Source organism: Pristiophorus japonicus, chromosome 4 (genome assembly GCF_044704955.1).
Source record: "Pristiophorus japonicus isolate sPriJap1 chromosome 4, sPriJap1.hap1, whole genome shotgun sequence".
Lineage (NCBI taxonomy): Eukaryota > Metazoa > Chordata > Chondrichthyes > Pristiophoridae > Pristiophorus > Pristiophorus japonicus.
The window spans coordinates 254,417,647-254,442,051 of NC_091980.1; the positions used below are offsets into that span (position 1 = coordinate 254,417,647).

Below are 24,405 nucleotides of genomic sequence, written 5' to 3' on the forward strand. Positions count from 1 at the left end.
ATTGCCCCGCCAGAGCAGATCGGCCGACAGGTTCCCCTTGCGAGACGTTGCTTGCGGCTGTGCGGCATGGCCGCCCTTAAAGGGGAAGGTGCACTACCCCGACCGGCATTTTATTTTAATTGTCGTCCAACTCAGAGTGGGCCCGAAAATGGCAGCCACGTGTTCCGGTCCGGCCGAAACTCTCCCTGATGGCCCAGTGGGTGCCACTAACGTGGTTGCAGGGGTCACAGCGGCTCTCCCCTTTAACTGAAGGGGAGGGATGTTGTGCGGCGCTGATGACAAAGACCGACGTCTGCCCCGCTCCATGCAGATTTTTGCCCTGAACACAGTCTGGAAGAAAAAAATTAAAGAGCTCAATTTTGCTCCACTCTCCAGCCCATAGATTGAGGTGGAGAAAAATCTTAAAAAGCGGTAGGTGCATCCCCTTTCAAGTCGGGGAGAAATTTCGGCCCCTCTATGTGTGGAAAAGATGGGTACGGATTTACAATGCGACAACATGTTCAACAACATGCAGAAAGGGAAATTGAAGATGATGCAGCAGCTTGCAAGGACAAAGGGGTCAAGGATGATGAGGGCATTTTTGTAATAGTACAGAGGAGAGGGAGCCATTTTCAGTGTCCGTTAGCATGAGGGCAGGAAGGAAATTACACAGGATATGACAACAGGCAATTCGGCCCAACCAGTCCATGCCGCCGTTTATACTCCACTCGAGCCTCCTCCCGTCTTTCCTCATCTAAATCTATTAGCAGAGCCCTCCCTTATTATATGCTTTGTCTAGCCCCCCCCACCCCTTAAATGCATCTATACTATTCGCTTCAACCACTCCCTTGCGAGTTCCACATTCTCAGCACTCTTTGGGTAAAGAATTCTCTTCTGAATTCCCTATTGGATTTCTTGGTGACTATCTTCTCTTGATGGCTGCTAGTTGTGCTCTTCCCTACAAGTGGCCATAACCATCAATTTCCAGTCCTCTTTGGATTTGGGCATGGTGCCAGTGGACTGGAAGACTGCTAATGTGGTACCCTTATTTAAGAAGTGAGAAAGGGATAGGCTGAGTAATTACAGGCCTGTCAGCCGAACCTCAGTGGTGGGAAAATTATTGGAAAAAATCCTGAAAGACAGGATAAATCTACATTTAGAAAGGCAAGGGTTAATTCGGGACAGTCAGCACGGATTTGTTAAGGGAAGATAGTGTTTGACTAACCTGATTGAATTTTTTGAGGAGGTAACCAGGAGGGTCAATGAGGGTTGTGCGTACGATATAATGTATATGGACTTTAGCAACGCTTTTGATAAGGTCCCACATGGTAGACTGGTCACAAAGGTTAAAGCCCATGGGATCCAGGGCAAAGTGGCAAGTTGGATCCAAAATTGGCTTAGAGGTAGGAAGCAAAGGGTAATGGTTGATGGATTGTGTGTGACTGGAAGGATGTTTCCAGTGGGGTTCCGCAGGGCTCAGTACTGGGTCCCTTGCTTTTTGTGGTATACATCAATCATCTAGATTTGAATATAGGGAATATGATTAAGAAGTTTGCAGATAACACTAAAATTGGCTGTGTGGTGGATCATGAAGAGGAAAGTCATGGACTGCAGGAGGATATCAACCTACTGGTCAGGTGGGCAGAGCAGTGGCAAATGGAATTTAATTCGGAGAAGTATGAGGTAATGCACTTTGGGAAGGCTAATAAGGAAAGGGTATACACATTAAGTGGTAGGCCACTTAGTGTAGATGAACAAAGGGACCTTGGAATGCTTGTCCACAGATCCCTGAAAGCAGCAGGCCAGGTGGATAAAGTGGTAACGAATGCATACGGAATGCTTGCCTTTATTGGTGAGGCATAGAATACAAGAGCAGGGAGGTTATGCTTCAATTGTATAATACTTTGGTTAGGCCACAAGCCGGAGTACTGCGTGCAGTTCTGTTCGCCGTATTATAGGAAGGACATCACTGCACGAGAGAATGTGCAGAGGAGATTTACTAGGATGCTGCCTGGAATGGAGAATCTTAGCTATTGGATAGGCTGGGTTTGCTCTCACTGGGGCAGAGGAGATCGAGAAGAGACCTCACTGAGGTGTATAACATTTTGAGGGTCCTGGATATAGTGGATAGCAAGGGCCTATTTCCCTTAGTGGAGGGGTCAATTACAAGGGGGCATAGTTTTAAGGTGGTTGGTGGAAGGTTTAGAGGATATTTGAGGAGCGGCTTCTTCACGCAGAGGGTTGTGGGGGTCTGAAACTCACTGTCTGGAAGGGTGGTGGATGCAGAAACCCTCATCACATTTAAAAGGGTTTGGATGGGTAGTTGAAGTGCCACAACCTGCAGGGTTGGTAATTGGGATTAGACTGGATAACCTCTCGTTAGTTGGCGCAGATACGATGGTAAGTACTGCAGGGAATTGAATATGGTCAGGGACTAGTTTCGATCGCCTGGATGGGTCGGAGGGGAATTTTCCCAGATTTTTTCCCCCAATTGGCCTGGGTTTATCTGTTTTTTTGCTTCTCCCAGGAGATCACATGGCTCCGGTTGGGGTGGAGTGTAGAATGTTGCGGCACAGGGGGTGTCGCAGACTGGTTGAGCTGGATGCTCTTTACCTTTCCACCACTGTTTATTGGTTTATATGTAACTTTCAGGGCTGCTGACCGAGGGCCGTGTGGCTCTGTCAGCCAGCGTGGACACAATGGACCGAAATAGCCTCCTTCTGCGCTGTAGATTTCTATGTTTCGAAGTGGAAACATTCTCTCTTTGTATCCACTCTATATTATAAAACCTTTCATAATTTTAAAGAGCTCTATTAGGTCACCCCTCTGCCTTCTTTTTCAAGAGAAAAGAGACTCAGCCTGTTTATCCTTTCCCGCTATGTATACCCTTGCATTTCTGATATCATCCCTGTAAATCTTCTCTGCACCCTCTCCAGTCCCTCTATATCCTTTTTATAATATGGCGACCAGAATTATACGCAGTACAAGGTCCGATACAGCTTTAGCATTAGTTCCCTACCTTTCAATTCTATACCTCTAGAAATAAACCCTAGTGCTTGGCTTGAGTTTTTAGGGCCTTGCTAATCTGTGTCGCAAGACTTTGTGGTGTGTATTTGTACTCCGAGATCCCTTTGTTCCACTACCCCATCTAGACTCTCACCCGCCAAATAATAAGTGACCTCCCTATTCTTCCTTCCAAAATATTATAACTCGCATCTGTGTTGAACTTCACTCGCCAATTATATGCCCATTCTGCAAGTTTATTAATGTCCTCCTGTAATTTGTTGCAGTCCTCCTGAGTATTGCCCCCAATTTGGTGTCATCCGCAAATTTAGAAAGCGGTTTTGATTCTAAAGTCTAAATCGTTAATATAAATTGTGAACAGTGGTCCCAGCACTACTGATCCTTGTGAAACACCACTACTCACTTTCTGCCACCGTGAATAGCTCCCCTTTACCCCTGCCCTCTTTTCTGTCTTGAAGCCAGCTAGCTATCCATTCTGCTACTTGTCCCTGATTCCGCATTCTCTAACCTTGTTCATCAGTCTATTATGGGGTACCTTATCAAAGGCCTTTTGAAAATCTAGATAAATTACATCTACTGCATTGCCATTGTCTACTCGCCCTGTTACCTCTTCAAAAATTTCAATGTAGTTGGTCACGCAAGACTTTCCCTTTTGAAATCCATGTTGACTGTTCATTATCATATTTTTGGTTTCTAGATGTTCTTCTAGTTTCTCGTTTAGTAGGGATTCCATTATTTGTCCACCACCGACGTTAAGCTGACTGGTCTACAATTCCTTGGACATGTTCTATCCCCCTTCTTAAATATAGGTATTAAGTTAGCTCTTCGCCAGTCCTCTGGCACTAAACCTTTTTCTAATGAATTATTAAATGTGTAGTTATGCCTTCGCTATCTTTCCTAGATTATTTTAAAATGCGTGGATGCAATCCATCTGGACCTGGGGTTTTATCCTCTGAGTTTGATTAGTTTATTTAATATATCCCCTTTTTAATTTAAATGTACTCATCTCTTTACTAATCTCAGCATCCAGTGTCATGTCCACCTGTTCTATCTCCCTGGTAAATACTGAAGCAAAATAATGATTTAATATTTCTGCCATCTCTATCATGGAGTCTCATTAGTGTTTAGTTTGTTCTTTCCTTTTAGTGGAATATATTGTTCCTGCATGCTGTTGAACACCGTTTTAAATATTTCCCAGTGCTGTTCTACATCGCTTTTTGCCAATATTGTTGCCCATTTTATTTTCCCAAGTTCTATTCTCAGCCCTTCAAAATCAGCTTTTTTCTAATCTATTACCCTGGTTTTCGTCATACTTATGTCCTTCTCAATTATCATCTTAAAGCGTATTATACTATGGTCACTATTGCCTAGATATTCCCCTACTTATACTTCTCTTATCTGCTCTGGTTCAGTCTCCATTACTAGATCCAATAGTGAATCCTCCCTTGTTGGGCTTTTTACATATTGGGTTTGAATGGAGTCCTGTACACATTGTAGAACTCCATTCCTTTATCCCTTTTGCCTACTTCTTCTGTCCAATTAATATCGGGGTAGTTGAAATCCCCCTTGATTATTATATGTTTTTTTTTTTTAAATTCATTTCCCTAATTTGTCTGCATATTATTTCTTCTTCTACCTCCCTTCCACGATTAGCTGGTCTGTAGCACCTATTTGTGTGGTTGATCCTTTATTATGTTTTATCCCTTTCCAGATGGATTCTATTTTTGTCTTTGATAGCAGTGTCACTCTTTCTACTGCCATTGTTATCACTAATAAGTACAGCTACTCCACCTCCTGTTTTTCCCCCTCTGTCTTTTCTAAATATGTTAAACCCTGCAATGTTTAATTTCCATTTCCTGATTTTTTTCTGTAGCCATTTCTCAGTAATCCCGACTCTGTCTGGTCCCTCGCAAAGCACGATTGCCTCCAGTTGACTGGTCAACAGTTTAGTCAGAGTCAGCTTAAGGATTACATTTTAGATTTTCAAATGTTATTACCTGTTCCATGTTGTAGCCATGCTTCTCTTTAGCTATTGAAATGTACTCATCCACTGAAAATGCAAAACAAAAAGTTAAAATTTTTACAATTTCAAAATTATATTTAATGAGTTAATTAAAAAATTGTCTTCATCACCTGGATGGCAATCCACCCCACTGTAGAACCCATCTGACTTTTATTCCACATAAATCAATGGAATGAAACAGGACAGGTTCTACAACTAGTGAGCAACCCAATCATATTACCACAAATCCAATGAAGAGAAAAATTTACCCGCACATCTTTCAGGTTACACCAGTGTATTGTCTACTGACTACTCAGACCCATGATGAAATAGGGTCCTTAAGCGCAGTGAAAATATACATCAGTATACACCGTACTACAACAGCTGTAGGACAATTGAGATAATTACTTAACAGTTTGCTCTTAAGGCCAAGAACCACATCCTTGGGCAGTAAAATGGGAATTCCCATTTCTTAAGTGTTGTGTTGATTACCTGAAGCTTTCACCGCTTTAGTCTGCCAAAATATGAATCTACTATTTTTTTTTAAAAAAAGATAAGCAGCATGCAACTTCCACCAGGAATTTCCACCTTTTAATGAAATACTGGTCGAAGGTGTCAACAATTATGAATTCTGCCTGTGCCATATGGCATTTTGTTGTTGGGCTCCTACAGGTAAAGCAATGGATTATTAAAAACAGATGGTGTCCCAGGTAATATGCAACACAGGTTGGAGATACAAGCTCAGCCCACTGGTACAGGTGGTTAATTCTGGTGCCACTGCCACCAATTTCTTCACTTTTGGGAATATTGTTCATCAAAAGTAAATTTAAAATACAGCTAATGCACAGCCCAGCACTTAAAGTTGCCATTTTCAACCTAATCTACAGAAAACGGTCACTGTCGAGCCCTTGAAAAATTCAGGAAAGGATACTTTTAAGCAAGTGATAGCTGAACCAAAAAAAGATGTAACCTGAATTAGGTGAATCTGCACAAACAGGTGTACAAAATATTCCATGCACTTTTCGCAGTAATAGAATGTTTCTAATAGTTTATTGCACTTGAATATTAAATTGGAATATTTTATTCTATTCTTTGATCAAAAGAACCGGATTGTTGAAACAGCCTGCATTAACGAGATAGATTTTTTTTTTAAGTTTGTAGAAACATAGAAAATAGTTGCAGGAGTAGGCCATTCGGCCCTTCTAGCCTGCACCGCCATTCAATGAGTTCATGGCTGAACATGCAACTTCAGTACCCCATTCCTGCTTTCTCACCATACCCTTTGATCCCCCTAGTAGTAAGGACTTCATCTAACTCCTTTTTGAATATATTTAGTGAATTGGCCTCAACAACTTTCTGTGGTAGAGAATTCCACAGGTTCACCACTCTCTGGGTGAAGAAATTCCTCCTCATCTTGGTCCTAAATGGCTTACCCCTTATCCTTAGACTGTGTCCCCTGGTTCTGGACTTCCCCAACATTGGGAACATTCTTCCTGCATCTAACCTGTCTAAACCCGTCAGAATTTTAAACGTTTCTATGAGATCCCCTCTCATACTTCTGAACTCCAGTGAATACAAGCCCAGTTGATCCAGTCTTTCTTGATAGGTCAGTCCCGCCATCCCGGGAATCAGTCTGGTGAACCTTCGCTGCACTCCCTCAATAGCAAGAATGTCCTTCCTCAGGTTAGGAGACCAAAACTGTACACAATACTCCAGGTGTGGCCTCACCAAGGCCCTGTACAACTGTAGCAACACCTCCCTGCCCTTGTACTCAAATCCCCTCGCTATGAAGGCCAACATGCCATTTGCTTTCTTAACCGCCTGCTGTACCTGCATGCCAACCTTCAATGACTGATGTACCATGACATCCAGAACAGAAACCAGTGTCAACTGATATTGTAACAAATAGAAGTAGGTAAAAATATCTTCAAGGGTTAACCATTTAGAGCATTTTGAAATCTTTCTTTCCAACCAATGATACAGGTTTTATATCACAAACTTGCCATCAGCTAAACAAACCCACTTAACTGCAACTGCTCAGGACTATTCAGATTGCAATAAAATGGGAATTTCTACAAAGCGGAAAGCAACAAAAATCAAGGCTGGTCTGGAGTACATTAACTTTCATAAAATCAGAGAAATAGAATGAGCTATCCAGCCTTATCCTACTTTGGTCTGTAGCCCTGTAGGTCATGGCACTTCAAGTGCACATCCAAGTACTTTTTAAAATGTGATGAGGGGCATCTGACTACCATCTTTTCAGGCATTGAGTTTCAAGCTCCTACCACCCTCTGGGTGAAAAAAGTTCTCAACTCCCCACTAATCATATACAACTTCATTTGCCCAAATTTCATACATCTTATAACAAAGATGAACACAGTATAACATCTTAGAAAGCCAAGAAATATGCATGACTTTTAGTTTAATGCTGTGAAAAGTGCAAGAAATTCACTACCTTTTGACTTCATGAATCGACACAAAATGCAGTTTAGAATCTCTCTCTAACTGAGAATTTCCAGTTATGGCACATCTTTATTTACCTCCTCTGCAGCCTCTGTTTGAGACTTTCATAGAAGAAACCATTTTTGTATCAACCATCTCACCAGAGGCCATAGAATCATAGAAATTTACAGAACGAAAGGAGGCCATTTCAGTCCATTGTGTCCGTGCCAGCCGACAAAGAGCTATCCAGCCTAATCCCACTTTCCAGCTCTTGGTACATAGCCCTGTAGGTTACGGCACTTCAAGTGCACATCCAAGTACTTTTTAAAATGTGGTGAGGGTTTCTGCCTTTACCACCCTTTCAGGCAGTGAGTTCCAGACCCGCACCACCTACTGGGTGAATAAATTTCCCCTCCAATCCCCTCTAAACCTTATACCAATGACTTTAAATCTATGCCTCTCTGCTAAGGGAAAGAGGTCCTTGCTATCCACTCTAGCTAGGCCCCATATAATTTCATACACCTCAATAAGGTCTCCCCTCAGCCTCCTCTGTTCCAAAGAAAACAAACCCAGCCTTCCTCGTAGCTAAAATTCCCCAGTCCAGGCAACATCCTTGTAAATCTCCTCTGTACCTTCTCTAGTGCAATCATATCTTTCCTGCAATGTGGTGTTAAGAACTGCACATAGTACTCTAGCTATGGCCTAAACTAATTTTATACCGTTCAAGCACAACCTCCCTGCTCTTGCACATCTATACCTGTAATAAAAAATACTACCTATACCTTCATCTGTACTGTACATGCACTTTTAAATTTAGCATTGAAAAAAAAAGTTAGTGGCATTAAACAGTACAGGTGCGACATCCAAAATCCAGAGTTCCGGAATCTGGACCAATCCATGGCAGGGTCGTCCGGAAACCAGTAAATGTTCCAAAATCCGGACTCCCCCGGCACGACCTGACCTTTCTCTCTCTCTCCCTCCCCCCTCCCCCCCCCCCCCCCCCACTGCCCGACTTTCCCCCGGCACAACCGACCTCCCCCCACCCATCTCGGCCTAGGCAAAGATGTTCCGAAATCCGGAACGGCCTCGGTCCCAAGGTTTCTGGAATTCGGATGTCACACTGTTTGGGCTACCCCAGCTGACCCACCCATGATCAGGCCCCACCCAACCGGACTCAATTGCTGTGGTGTTTTTCCCGATTTAAAGATCTGCACAGGTAAAGATTGCAAATTTGTCTTGTGTCATTGCAAACATGTCAAAAAGGCCAACAGATACCCCAATGGGTTCAGATAAAAGAAAGAGGAAGTATAGTTCACTTTCAATTGCCAAGAAAGTGGAGTTACTCCAGAGATTAGATAGAGGTGTTTCAGTGAGAAGATTGGGGAGTATGGTGTTGGACTCTCCATCATCTATGATATCAGAAAACAGAAAGTTTTATGCGGAAAATGATGTTCATGAAGAAATGAGTCAGAGAAAAAGTACACAAGCCGAGATGTGATGATGTTGCTCGAGCAGTGATAGAATAGTAGCGACAGAGACAAAGTGAAAAGGTCCCTTTGTCTGGCCCAATGGTGGTGCAACAAGCTAAAATATTCCATGCACAACTGGGGATTGAAACTACATGCGAGTACTCTTCTGGTTGGCATCGGGCAACTGAAAGTATGTGGTGAGAAAGCCTCAGCAGATCATGAGGCAGCTGAAAATGATATTGATGAGTTCATCAAACTAATTTGCTCAGGTGAAAGGTTTTCATCAGCAATGTACAATGCTGACGAGACAGTACTGTTTTGACGCTACGTACCATGAAAGATATTAGCAGCAGCAGAAGAAACGTAGCCAGCATGTGTAAAAGACGCCAAGGATAGGTTGACTGTGCTTGCTGTTGTAAATGTGGCTGGGACATAAGTGTAAGCTTATGGTCATTCGGAGAAGCCAGTATCCAAGGTGTCGCAAGGATTTGAGTGTATTGCCAATGCATTATTATGCCAATAAGAAAGCATGGGTAACCAGGGTAATCTTTCTGAACTGGTTATGAGAAGCATTTCATACATCAGGCACGTGCTCATTGCACGGAAACTGGCCTTGAGGAAAACTGCAAAATATACTTGCTGCTAGACAATTGTTCAGCACATCCCGATGCTGAACTTCTGGAAAAAGGATAATGTCCATGGAATCTACTTACCTCCAAATGTTACATCACTGATACAGCCAATGGACCAAGGAATTTTGAGATCGATGAAGTGTCAATACAAAAACAAGTTTGAGGTGTTTGCTTAATGCTGTGAACACAGGCATGGGAATAAAAGCATTCTCAAAAGCTTTCTCTATCAAGGATGCCATATGGGCAGCTGCGGATGTATGGAACTTGGTAACTGCAGACACCTTGGTCAATGCTTGGCATAACATCAGGCCATCAACTATGTTTGCTGAAGATGATGCTCCTCAGGATTTAAGGCTTTCATGTGTCCAAGGAAAAAGCAATGATTGCTCAACTTTTAGATTATGCAAGAGGGCTGACTTGCAAATCTGCGCAGGAATTGAATGAGGACGATGTCGTAGAAGTCATAAACATAGACAACGATGCTCCCATTGTGCATGCAGTGAAGAAATCATGCAGAGGGTTTTGCATCCAGAAGAAAAGGATGAAAGCAATGAGGATGATGTTGATGCCCGTGATCAAGTCGAAAAGGAGTACATTGACAATACAATCAATCTTTGCCAGGAATTAATTAACGCCTTAGAGCAACAAAATTTCATACGTGAAGAAATACTGCAGGCCTACAGAATTTGGGAAAAATTAGTGAAAAAAACATCCAAGTGATTTAAACAAACAAAAACATTAAAATATCTTTCAAAGGATGTTGCATCAGAAGGCCCAAGACCTACAGCTTGTAACTACACCAGCAATTTCCACATTTAATAATCCTATTGATGGCCCATCATCAGCCCCAGACATCATAGCTGAGCCCTCTACCTCAAGTGCAACCTCCAGCCAATTGTAACTATACCTATTTATTTTTACACTGTTTACCAAATAAAAGCCTTCATTTACTGTTTTAGATGTCATAACTTTACTGTTTTACAAATAAAAACCATTATTATATTTCATGCTATGAGTACTGTACATTCCTTTTCAAATTTGAAGATGGGAGCAAAAGATACAGGCCGGGAAGCTCACATTAAGTATGTGAGAAGCCTCTTTTAACCCAGGGGATGCTCCTACGAACTTTGCATTCAAGTACTGTACAGTCTACAGGTACAGGGGTACAGGGCATCAAGACTACCTTCCAAAACATACAGGTACAAAAACGAGAGAGGGAGACTTACCATGCATTGCAAAGAAGCGAGGACTACAAGGCCTGTGAAGAGAAGAACTACAAAATGACATAAAAAAACTGGAAATATCGGAACTTGGTCCAGGCATTTCTAGACTCGGGACGCGTTTCTGGCGTTCCGAAATCCGGAAATATCCAAACCTGGGCTCAGGCGTTTCCGGACATCAAAAACACATTCAAAAGTCTGGAAAAACACGAAGTCCAGAACGGCCTCTGTCCCGAGGGTTCTAGATTTTAGGCGCTGCACCTGTATATACACCACAAGAAAGTGACCAAGTACCAAGCCTTGCAAAACCCCACTGGAAACAGTCATCCAGTCCCAGAAACACCCATCCACCATTACCCTTTATTTCCTGCCTCTAAGCCAATTTTAGATCCAATTTGCCTCCTTGCCCTGGATTGCATGGCCTTTTACTTTCGTGACCAGCCTGCCATGTGGGACCTCATCAAAAGCCTTGCTAAAATCCATATACACTGCATAAATTGCACAACCCTCATCAACCCTCCTCGTTACCTCCTCAAAAAAATTCAATCAAGTTAGTCTGAAACAACCTTCCCTTAACAAATCCATGTTGTCTGTCCTTTATTAATCTGTGTCTTTCTAAATGAAGATTTATCCTGACCCTCAGAATTTTTTCCAATACTTTTCCTACCAGAGGTTAGGCCTGTAATTACTCAGTCTATCCCTTTCTCCCTTTTTAAACAAAGATTTCACATTAGTAGTCCCCCAGTACTAATATGGCAGGGGGATGGGAACCAAGCAGGAAGACAGAGGGAAGTAGAATAGGGGCAGAAGCAAAAGATAGAAAGAAGAAAAGTAAAAGTGGAGGACAGAGAAACCCAAGGCAAAAAGCAAAAAGGGCCATATTAACAGCAAAATTCTAAAGGGGCAAAGTGTGTTGGAAAGACAAGCCTGAAGGCTCCGTGCCTCAATGCGAGGAGTATTCGGAATAAGGTGGACGAATTAACTGCGCAGATAGCAGTTAATGGGTATGATGTAATTGGCATCATGGAGACATGGCTCCAGGGTGACCAAGGCTGGGAACTCAACATCCAGGGGTATTCAACATTAAGGAAGGATAGACAGGAAGAAAAAGGAGGCGGGGTGGCATTGCTGGTCAAAGAGGGAATTAATGTAATAGTAAGAAAGGACATTAGCTTGGATGATGTGGAATCGGAATGGGTGGAGCTACAGAATACCATGGGGCAGAAAACGCTAGTGCGAGTTGTGTACAGACCACCAAACAGCAGTAGTAAGGTTGGGGACTGCATCAAACAAGAAATTAGGAATGCATGCAATAAAGGTACAGCAGTTATCATGGATAACTTTACTCTACATATTGATTGGGCTAACCAAACTGGTAGCAATGCAGTGGGAGGAGGATTTCCTGGAGTGTATCAGAGATGGCTTTCTAGACCAATATGTCAAGGAACCAACTAGGGAGTTGGCCATCCTAGACTGGGTGATGTGCAATGAAAAAAGGACTAATTAGCAATCTTGTTATGAGACCCCTTGAGGAAGAGTGACCATAACATGATAGAATTCTTTATTAAGATGGAGTGTGGCAGTTAATTCAGGAACTAGGGTCCTGAACTTAAGGAAAGGTAACTTCGATGGTTTGAGGCGTGAACTGACTAGGATAGACTGGCAAATGATACTTAAAGGGTTGACGGTGGATAGGCAATGGCAAACATTTAAAGATCACCTGGATGAACTTCAGCAATTGTACATCCCTGTCTGGAGTAAAAATAAAACTGGGAAGGTGGCTCAACCGTGGCTAACAAGGGAAATTAAGGATAGTGTTAAATCCAAGGAAAAGACATATAAATTGGCCAGTAAAAGCAGCAAACCTGAGGACTGGGAGAAATTTAGAATTCAGCCGAGGACGACAAATGATTTAATTAAGAGGGGCAAAATAGAGTACGAGAAGAAGCTTGCCAGGAACATAAAAACTGACTGCAAAAACTTCTATAGATATGTGAAGAGAAAAAGATTAGTGAAGACAAATGTAGGTCCCTTGCAGTCGGATTCAGGTGAATTTATAATGGGGAACAAAGAAATGGCAGACCAATTGAATACTTTGGTTCTGTCTTCACGAAGGAAGACACAAATAACCTTCCGGAAGTACTAGGGGACCGAGGGTCGAGTGAGAAGGAGGAACTGAAGGATATCCTTATTAGGTGGGAAATTGTGTTAGGGAAATTGATGGGATTGAAGGCTGATAAATCCCCGGGGCCTGATAGTCTGCATCCCAGAATACATAAGGAAGTGGCCCTAGAAATAGTGGATGTATTGGTGATCATTTTCCAACAGTCTATCGACTCGGGATCAGTGCCTATGGACTGGAGGGTAGCTAATGTAACACCACTTTTTAAAAAGGGAGGGAGAGAGAAAGCGGGCAATTATAGACCGGTTAGCCTGACATCAGTAGTGGGGAAAATGTTGGAATCAATTATTAAGGATGAAATACCAGCGCATTTGGAAAGCAGTGACAGGATCGGTCCAAGTCAGCATGGATTTATGAAGGGGAAATCATGCTCGACAAATCTTCTGGAATTTTGAGAGGATGTAACTAGTAGAGTGGACAAGGGAGAACCAGTGGATGTGGTGTATTTGGACTTTCAAAAGGCTATTGACAAGGTCCCACACAAGAAATTGGTGTGCAAAATCAAAGCACATGGTATTGGGGGTAAATATACTGACGTAGATAGAGAACTGAGCCCTGCGGCACTCCACTAGTCACTGCCTGCCAATCTGAAAAGGACCGGTTTATCCCGACTCTCTGCTTCCTGTCTGCTAACTAGTACTTCATTTGCACTCTTTAGCCTTATCAACTTGTATTTCTATTTTTAGTGATTTATGTATTGGCATTCCTAAACCTGGGTTGCAAACTTGGTTATTTTATCATATTGTGTTAACCCATGGTCATTATTGAACATGAAAATAATCCTATTTGATATCATGGGAAGGATGGAAGACAATATGTTCTCAGCCAAATTTTGCTGTACAATACTGCTAGGTATTTTTTTGTGAAAAGATACACTGACTTTTGTTTGCAGATTATGGTAATGTGATTGCAATTTTTCATGTTGATTTAAGCACCTAGTATAGTTAAACTATAACTTGGGTTAAATTTGCAAATGGTTCTGCAGAACACCACAGTTGTAGAAATGTAGTACTTTCAACAAAGTCTCTAACAATTCAATCATTTCCAAAGCAATGAGGCATGGCTAATCTCAAACTTTAGATTTTATCTTGGACTAAAATGCAGTTTCATCTAGTTAGCACATACAATTTTATGGTTGAGCCATTCAGCCACGGTATATACTGATGGAAAGAAAATCTATTTCCATTGCTGCTTGTGAACACAATAATTCAATAACATTTAATATCCAGGTATAGAGGATGCTATTATGCAATAAGGAATAAATTCTGCTACATCTATACAGACCCATCAGATCTAGGTCACAACTTTCTGCTTAAAGATATCCATGTCGGAATCCAACATTGTTGACTGTATTTTTCTGTAATCTAGTTCCAAAAATATGGCAGATTTGCCCTGATGCAGTTTAAAATGAGCTCTATTTTAGTTGTAGGCAGAATGCTTAATATTCCAGTAAGAGTAACATACTGGCACATAGTATTTGACAATCACTCAAATTTGCACAAATCACATATTTCCTGTACACATCCTGTCATAATTTTCAGTCATGCATTATAAGTCAATATTTATAAGGTGTAACATTTTGTCATCACACTTGGTTGATTTTCTGCTGAATTACTTGCAGCCAATAAGAACTAGAGATAGGGAACATGCAAGTAAGTGGTCAAAAACTGCCAATGAGAAACTCCTAAGGAGTTATTAAACAATCAGTCCTGAATGACCAGTCAAGAGAATCTATCAATATTAAAAAAAACCTGAATAAATCAGTACTTTTGAAAAATATTCAACTGCATTATTATTCCCTCAGTGACCAAAATTTATTTCAAAATAGGTGTTACAGAATTTAAAAATTCCCCCCAAACTATGCACAATATTAAATTTACCCACTGAAAGGTTTTGCACGTCTTTCAATGCATTCCTTAAAATTTTTTATGTCAATGCTCCTAGCTTGTCTCTGGACAGAGACAGAAACACTTCCCAGTGCGCAGTCTGTGCATCAGAACAAATTGATATCGAAGGGGTGTCCCCCTCCCCCCTCATTCTCAATATTTGAGAATTGCTTGACTTTTCCTAGAAAACTTTGAATTAAACTGGAGACTTAAATATGGCAAGTTTGATGTTTAAATATATTAACTGTTGCTTAAGCACACTTTACAGACAGACAAAACCTGTGATTAGAGCAAGTGTGGCTTCTTTGCTAGCAGAATTTACAAGAAAAAGATTTATCATGAATGAACTGTGAAATTCTCTCTTCAGCCCATTTTTGAGGCTGAAGGAATTTTTAACATAAAAGTCTGAATTAACATCTGATTTATGTAACTTTAGAAATAGGTTTATTAAATATTATAAATTAGCAAACTCACCAACAGTGCACTAAAGGATAAATTTTCCACTTCTGCACTAATTGCACACAAAGTGCATATTGGGAAATTGCACATGTCCAGCCAGTGATTTTCTGCCCATTAAAATTAATGGTAGGAAAGTCACAGGCTAGACATGCAATACATGCTGTGCTAGAAGTCTAGAAGTGGAATATTTACCCTGAAAATGTTTAAAGCAAAATTGTAAAGGCAGGAACCAGCCTATGACAGGGCAAGTTGGGAAAGGCACCCAAGGGCATATGGGATTAAGGGGGAAGTAGCAATCTCATGCGATGGGTGTGGAGGAAATAAGGTGCACATCAAGCTTCAAAGGGAAGTGAGGGCAGTTTTCAGATTATAGTCTCCTATTCACCCTTCCCCCATAGATTGCTAGACCCTGCTCCTATTAATACTCCCATACTGCAACCTCTCATACTGCAAGACTTTAGGCCCCAATGCTCGAAGAAAACATTCCTCAGTTTTGTTGGACATCAAGACTATCCTCCCCATAACTTTCCCATCATCCCAAGATCCTGAGTTTTCCCCCCCTCCCGTGCTCACAAATCCCGAGCTCCCATTCACTTTGTACCCTGATCAATGCTCCCACACCAAAGGCATCTCGCCACAATGTTCCCAGATCCCCTCCCAGTAATTCTAAAAACTGTTCATCAGAATTCCCAGATCCTGGGAGGCCCCTCAGAATACTGCTCGAGTCTCTATCCCAGTATAACCCGACCCCAGGATTGCTTACAAATTCTCCAACATACCAGGGCCATCCCAATGCCGATAGGTTAGTGTCTCTGATACTACTACTTGGCATAACATCTTCTAAAGCTTTCAACAAGTCATGAGAAAATTCTAAGATCAATCTATGAGAGTAGGGACCTTTCATTTCACAGCATCATCTTATGCCTTTTTCCTCCACTCCTCAACCGTTATTGGCACTTCCTCATCTCCCCCTCCTATTTCCAATGCATCAATATGCCATCTGTTTCGTCCATCCCTCTTAAACACCTATGCAGCTCACCCCTTTTTCACCCTTAAATCACATTTCCCATCCTCCACCACCTATACACTTCCATCAGCCTTCTCCTTACTCCTAATCTCCCTTGTATGCACTCTTCCCCAACTCATTCCTAGTTCCCTTTTCCCTCACAGCTCTATGGTCTTTGTGCTTATTGCACGATACTGTATTTATAGCAAAATAAGCTTTTCTGGAGCAGAACCAGGAGTGGGGTATGGCCCAAGGTGACAAACCCAAACACGAGTGGTAAACTAGAAAGGAGATAGTGGTCTACAAATCTGGCCACGGTGGCTGGGGTTAGAAATGGGAGCATGTGATAAAATATATAGTGGCCCCTAAGTGAGCAAAGACAGATGTAGTGGGGAGCAACCTCAGAACAGGAAGAGAGAAGATACATAGACATGATTGCCAGGCATGGTGAAATTGTGACAAGGGAAGTGTAGCAAACAAACCATGCTTGATGCAAGATTTTTAGCTTAATGCACAAAGACAAGTTAAAACTCCTCTTTACATTCACCTTGCTGAAGTATATTTTGAGGGTGGTGCCAGTTTGCAACACCTTTAGAAATGAGTGTAAAGATTCTTTCTTTCTTTCCTCTTCCTCAATAGAAGCACCAAAAAATTAGAAGTTTTGTTTATTCAATATGAATGGGGGGGGGGCTCTCAGTACATGATTTATTTCCTGCCAGTGAAATTATTGAGCACCTCAAATAAGCCCTTAAAAGAAAATAAAAGCTGCATTTAGAGGAGAATTCAAACCAAACAGAACTGGAGAATTTTAATCGTTTTCTGCAATACCATCACAAGTACAGCCAAAAATCATATATTCTCTGCAATTTAGTATTGCAACTTAAATCAAATAAAGGGTGGGGACTGAAGAACAAGTTTTATGCCTACGCCATTGGATTTGCAGCAAACATGGCTATGTTGCTTACTGAACACAAAAGTAGGCTGCTCACCAACCTTTGGTGCAGCGTAACTAGAAAAACTGCACAATTTTTTCAAACTCAACCAAATCACGTGCATGAAACTAAAATATTTTAATTGCTTTCATTTGGGGATTTTGCAATCTAAAAGTAGAGACTTCTGTTCATTTTCAACATTTCAGGTTACCCTGAATGCAACAAATTTGCATATATATTAAGTTAAAGGTGGCGATTCCACAATCAAAAAAGTTCTAAAGCCTCTTACTTTTGTTGTCCAGCTATAGTCACAATAAATAGAACTCCTGTTGGGATTAAATAATTTCCTCCAATTCAAAAGTACATTTATACTCTATTATAGTAAGTGAGAATACAGTTGATGAAAAGGCTTTCATTTGTCATTATACGTATATTCAGATATATATTTAGATAAGCAGATGCAAAGCCTTACCACCTGCAGACATAATTCAGGGGTCACCAGTGATTTTCCAGTAGAGAATCAAACATTTACAGCACAGGAGACTGCCATTCGGCCCATTGTGTCTGTGCCGGCCAAAAGATCTATCCAATCTAATCCCATTTTCCAGCTCCTGGCCCTTAGCCTTAAGGCACTTGAACTGCATATTCAAGTACTTTTTAAATGCGATGAGGGTTTTTGCCTCTGCCACCCTTTCAGGCAGTGCGTTCCAGACCCCCACTACCCTCTGGGTGAAAAAAGTTCTCAACTTCCCTCTAATCCTTCTACCAATTACTTTAAATCTTTGCCACCTGGTTAATAACCTCTCTAAGGGAAATAGTTCTTTCCTATCCACACCATCAAGGCTCCTCAATTTTATACACCTCAATTAAATCTCCCGTCAGCCTTCTCCGTTCCAAAGAAAACAACCCCAGCCTATCCGATCTTTCCTCATAGCTAAAATTCTCCAGTCCTGGCAACATCCTCGTAAATCTCCATAGAGATGGCAAGGCATTTTATTATTGCAGGCAATATTGAGCCATCTAACAAGTAAGGAAAACAAATGATCAATCATAAATGGAATGATGTTATTAACTCAATAGTAAAATATGATCTACAAGCAAAAGTGATAAAAGTCCCTAACCAGAGATGACACAAATGATAACTGGAGTACTGTCCCACTGTATAATTCACCATTAAAAAATGAACAGTTAATATACCAGAATGGTGTAAAGGGACACTATGGCCTGCTCTTTTTAGATGAGGTGATGAAATTGGTACCACCTGAACAGTAGTAAACAGACATACATTAGAAAATGAGACACCATATAACTCACTAATAAATGACTAAAATATACTGGGTTGTGTTTAAGCTTAAAAAAAATACAATGCCCATCTTTCTGGTAAATTTGATTGAGTTGTAAAACCTACCAGGCAACTATTCTACAACACTAGTTAGTAAAATGTACAGACAGCTTCGGGTGAAACTGAGATACACAGACCAAGAAGATTTCATGTTCAATCCAGAGTTTGCTGATCTCAGCTATAGTTGCACTACAATTTGTCTCAGCCACTTGGGAAGTAGGTGGAGGATGTCGGTCAAGCCATAACTGGATTGAGCTAGGCTGTGATTCTCCTAATCCCTCCCACAGGTGAATAGCTTGATGTTCAGGCTCACACAAAATACTGGCCAGTTGAAGGAGGTGGTAGCTGTGCCTATGGAACCATACCCCACCACAAGTCCGTACCTTCAGGAGAGGACAAGAGAACCCTGACAGGCTCCATGTAAACCTGGCTGAACTTTGTGGTTTCAGTGGAACTTACTCAAAACTTGGTTCCTCTTTGTGCATCCCTAAACAACAGCATAAAGAAGCTTGGAGGGGTGAAAGAATACACAATGCACATAGCAACACTGAATAACTGCACAGAACAACTTCCCCCATGGTCACTAGGGTGAAAAATGTATGTGTAATATGTTCAAACTGAGCATGCACTCTTATGCAAAACTAGTGTGCTAATTTTCACCAATGTTACTATCGGTCCAAATTTGGTCAGTAGAGATTTCTGGTGCACTCATCAGAGGTGCACCGCTTTTGTAGAACAATTAGGGCGGCAAAAATCTTCAGGCCGAGTTTGGCTGCTCCCCAGCCTCTCCTTGATGGTGGCGCAGCAACTGGATTTGGGGGCGGAGCCAGGTCCTGACGCTGAAAAGTGCCAAGACCTCAGTACATGTGCGCAGAGTGTGCGCGCATGTGCAGTAGCTCCTCACCCCAGAATATCTGCGTGCGCTCTGCAGGCTGTGTGGGAGGGGCCCGCAGCGCACCGCCCCTAGCCTTGGCCGAATGTGCTCTGCAGACTGAGGCACAGAATCATAAAAAGAGAGAGAATAGGAGCAGCAGTAGGCCATTTGGCCCTTCGAGTCTGCACCTCCATTCAATATGATCATGGCTAATCCTCTATCTCAACACCATATTTCCGCTTTTTACCCATACCCCTTTGTTATGTTCAGAATAACTCCACAAGACTGTATATTGTAAGCTCAAACTGTTGTGACCTTGGTCTCTTTAATGTAACTCCAAAGGTGAGGAAGCAACATGGTAGACTGCCTTTTATACCTGCTTGCCCAGGGTGTGCAGGTGACCCTTGGGTCTCCCACAGGTGCGCCCCCTGGTGGCAAGTCTTACACACTAGTAAAGTTTACATACATACCATAAGTCTTAGATACAAGTTATTTACAAGTGGAGGCGATCCAGGACTCTACGTTCCCAGGTTGATCACCTGATTTCCAGTGCTGGCATGGGTGAGTTGGTCAGATCATTGCTGCACTGCAGCGTGGCTGATCTGATCGGACTGTCGGGCATGGTGGGTTCATCCTCATGGTTGACCGTGAGGTCGATTGCTGGTTGGGTGAGTGTTGGTGGATCAACAATGGTAATGTCCTCTTTAAACTGTTCTTGGTTGTCAGTGAATCTCAGTTTGGTCTGATCCAAGTGCTTTCTGCAAGCTTGTACATTCAAAAGTTTGACAACAAACACTATTCCCCTTCTTGGTTAAAACAGTGCCAGCAACCCATTTGGGACCATGACCGTAATTAAAAACAAACAGGGTCATTAACCTCAATGTCACGCGATACAGCCGCGCGATCGTGGTACACATTATGCCGGTGACGCCGGGTTTCTACATGATCATTGAGATCCGGGTGGACTAAGGAGAACCTGGTTTAGAGTGCTCTCTTCATTAACAATTCTGCAGGGGAACACCAGTAAGCGAGTGGGGTCGCGTCCGGTAGCTGAGCAGAATCCAAGATAACCGGGTCTGCGGGTTGCGCCATTTCCACCCCGGTGGTGGGCAATGGTAGCCGACTGAGGGCATCAGCACAGTTCTCAGTTCCTGTTCTGTGGCATCTGATTGCTTTCTTTCCTTTTCCACGTAGTGCTTCATATACCAGATTAGACTGAACTTAACCATGCAGCTAGAATCAGATACTGGACCTGAGCTTTGGGTCATTCATTATAAATTTACTGCAAATTTACACTTCCACATACAGGCCCCAAGTTTCCACATGATTTGCTCCTGATTTTTAGGAGCAACTGGCGTAGAACGGAGTATCTTAGAAATCGGAATTCTCCACATTTAGTTTGCTCCAGTTCTAGTCAGTTAGAACAGTTTCACTTTGGAACAGAATTTTTTTTTCCAAAAGGGGGTGTGTCCGGCCACTTGCGCCTGATTTCAAAGTTTCGTGAGTGAAAACTTACTCCAAACTAACTTAGAATGGAGTAAGTGAAGATTTGTGTACGCTCGAAAAAACCTTGTCTACACTTTAGAAAATCAGGCCTAGGTTACAAATCAGGCGTAGGGAATGATGGGGGGGGGGGGGGGGGGGGGGGGGAGGGGGGTGTTTAAAGGGAAGCTTACAAACATTAAATACTTCAGTTTTACAAATAAGGAGCCATCATCAATAATAAATGATAAATACATCAATAAATCAACCAATAAATCAATCAAAAAAAATAAATAAATAAAACATTTTCTACTTACCGACTGCAGCACCGGGAGCCCTCCAACAGCGTGCTGGAATGCCACCCTCAGTGTGTCTCTATCTCTCTGTGTCTCCCTCATTCTCTGTCTGTCAGTGTCTGTGTTTCTGACAGCAAGGGGAGGGGGAGGAGGGTGGTGGAGAAAGGAGAGATTGGGGGGGGGGGGGAAAAGGAGAGATGGGGGGAGGGGGGGAGAATGGAGATTGGGGGAGGGGGGAGAATGGAGATTGGGGGAGGGGGGAGGAACGGAGATTGGGGGAGGGGGGAGGAACGGAGATTGGGGGAGGGGGGGGGAATGGAGATTGGGGGAGGGGGGGAATGGAGATTGGGGGAGGGGGGGGAATGGAGATTGGGGGAGGGGGGGGAAATGGAGATTGGGGGAGGGGGGGGAAATGGAGATTGGGGGAGGGGGGGGAATGGAGATTGGGGGAGGGGGGGGAGGAAAGGAGATTGGGGGAGGGGGGGTGGGGAGGGAAGGAGAAGGGGGAGGGAGGCTGAACGGGCCGGGTCCGAGACTTCGGGCAGGGCCCGTCCCCAGCACCAGATTTACAGGTCGGGTCGGGGGGGTGGTGGGAGGGAGGTCGGGTCGGTTCGGGGGGAGGGAGAGGGAGGTCAGGTCGGGGGGAGGGAGGTCAGGTCGGATCCAGTCCGGTGGCGGTGGGAGCGGGTGTCGGGTCCGGTCCGGGGGCAGGGGGTGTCGGGTCCGGGGTGGGTGGGGAGCGGGAGTCGGTGGGGGGGGGGGGGGAAGAGATCCGGTCCGAAGGCAGGAAGCAGGTGTCGAGTCGGGAGGAAGCAGGAGCTGGCCGTGGGAGGAACCTTATCCACGCAGCCCCAGGTGAAGCCGTTCGACCAGGGCTAGGGGCTGTGTGCTTCGGGCCCCTCGCACAGTTTCAGGCGCCTGGAGCTACTGCACTTGCGTGCCCACTGTCGAGCGCATGTGCAGAGGTCCCGGCACTGTTTTCAGCGCAGGGACCTGGCTCCGCCCCCTACAGCTCCTGCTGCGCTGCGCCGAGGGCCAGAGGGCCTGCAGGGAGGTGGAGAATCTGGAGGTTTTTTTTTTAGGCGCACTTTGTGGCGCGAAAAACGTGCGTCCAGGTCAGGACTGCACCGTTCTAGGCGCGGCTCGAAACTTGGGCCCACAGACTCGAAGGTTCCAGATTCAATTTTGAGTCTCTGCTGAGCTGGTTAGTCTTGGCTAGGGCATCAATTGGCACAGGTACCTTGAGCTAGTAAAAAGGAAAAATCATCCACATCTCATTACTAATTGCATGGGCATTAGCGTTGAGAACAGGTTCAGAATTGGCTGACGGCTTGCTGGCACTTGCTGTCTGGACATGGACATGAATATGAGAGGGGCCCAAAGCGTGCCGCCCCTATCCCTGGCCGAATGAGCTCCCTCATCAGCAGCCGGCTGCCTTCCCTTCACATAAAGGTAGGCATTCTATTTTTTTTGTATGTGTTATTGATTGATTGATTGATTGGTTATTACTTTGGTCTTTGTGCTTTAGGTGCAGGGTTCCTTCTATTTTTTATTTGTTAATTAATTGCTTATTACTTTTTGGTGCTTTGTAAGTCTTGGTGTCAGGTGCAGGTCCTCTCAGTTTCCTTGTATTTTTTTAGTTGTTATTGAATGCTTATTTTTGTGTTTTATTTCGTGCTTGGTGCTTTAAATGTACTTACCTGCACTGATTACTTAACTCTCCGCAAGGTTTTTCTGTGCGGCCACATACGCTGGCCTAAGTTAGTTTGGAGTAACTATTAGCTGTCCAAACTGGCTTAAATGGCTAAAAACGGCATAGGTGGCTGGTAACGCCCCCTTTTGGAAAAAAAAACAAAAAAATATCCTAACTGACTCACTTACACTGGCACAAATTAAATGTGCAGAATTGAGATTTTTAAGATACTCCAAAAAATCAAGATGCTCCAAAAAAAAAATGGAGCAACTCCTGGCCAAATTTGGACCCGTAGATTGTACTATACAAAACAAAGAAGAAACTTCTATGAAGAAATGTAAACATATGTTCCCTCTCTCAGAAATGGAAACTTTGGATTTCAAGTAATATGAAAATGCTTGTACATTAATTGAATACCTTAATACTGCTTATACGAGTCATTTTATAGCTATCAATTTTTTTTTAAGTGCAAACTCGTGGTATTTGCACTTTAATCTTCCAGATGATTCTTATTCAAGGCACTGTGCACCCTCTACTGGTCACAGACAACAGTACCACAACATCTCTAGAAATAGCCACAAATTATAAAAATATATAACATTGTATACAGTCTGCACTTGGCCAGTCCTGACTGAAAAGGTGAACAAGAATATTGTTCAGGTGCCACTATAATTGGCAATTTACATGTATAAAGTTATAAAATATGTAATCCACACAAGAAAAATTTAAAGCTGCACAATTATGTAGCAAACATGGATGACAGGATTGGAGGGAAGAAAAGAGAAGAGAGAAGGCTTCATCAACAATGAGGAGGAAAGGGGTTGGTGGAAAAGAATGAAAGAACAGAGTCACAGGGATGCATGGTGCAGGGAGCGAAGGGAATTGTAAGGCAGGAGAGGATTGCAGAGATAGGGTGGGGCATGGCTGTACAGGGATTTGAAGAGGACGAGTGCAAATTTAATATGTTTAGGTGGGGAAATGGGAAGAGAGTGTGGGTCAGCAAGGAGAAGATGGTGGTTGCTATATTTTGGGCCAGTTGTAGTTGGAGGAGAGTGGAGAATGGTAGGCAAGGAACGCATTTGAAATACAACAAATCTAGAGGTGACAGAAGCATGGAAAAAAGTTTCCATGGCTCAGAAGCTGAGGTAGAGATGCAGGCAGGCAGTTACACAGCTGGAAATAGTTGGTCTTGCGATGGATAGGAGGTGGGCGTTAAAGACCTGGTTAGGGTCAAGCAACATGCCATGGTTCTGCATGGGCTGGGTCAGTCAGAGCAAGTGGCCAGAAAGGGGAATAGAATCATGGCAGAGGTCAAAAACAATGACTTCAGTCATCCCAAAATTAAACAATAACCAGTTATGTGAGACAACGTGACCTAAATGGGTGATCATGGGTCGAGAGGTAGTAGAGGTAGAGCTTGGCATCATCAGCATATATGTGGAAGCTGATCCATGCCTGTGGATGATGCAGGGCAGCGTGTACAAG

The 24,405-nt window shown here is 43.0% G+C and overlaps 1 protein-coding gene across 5 annotated transcripts in view; it reads right to left on the bottom strand.

The window, feature by feature from the left end:
- The window catches only part of rcor1 (REST corepressor 1), a 191,602-nt gene that overhangs the window by 59,629 nt on the left and 107,568 nt on the right, over positions 1-24,405 (bottom strand). For all 5 annotated transcript variants that reach the window (XM_070879343.1, XM_070879342.1, XM_070879340.1 and 2 more), the window contains exon 4: positions 5,001-5,053. In XM_070879343.1, the coding sequence (XP_070735444.1) occupies positions 5,001-5,053 (53 nt within the window). The remainder of the gene's footprint in view (positions 1-5,000; positions 5,054-24,405) is intronic.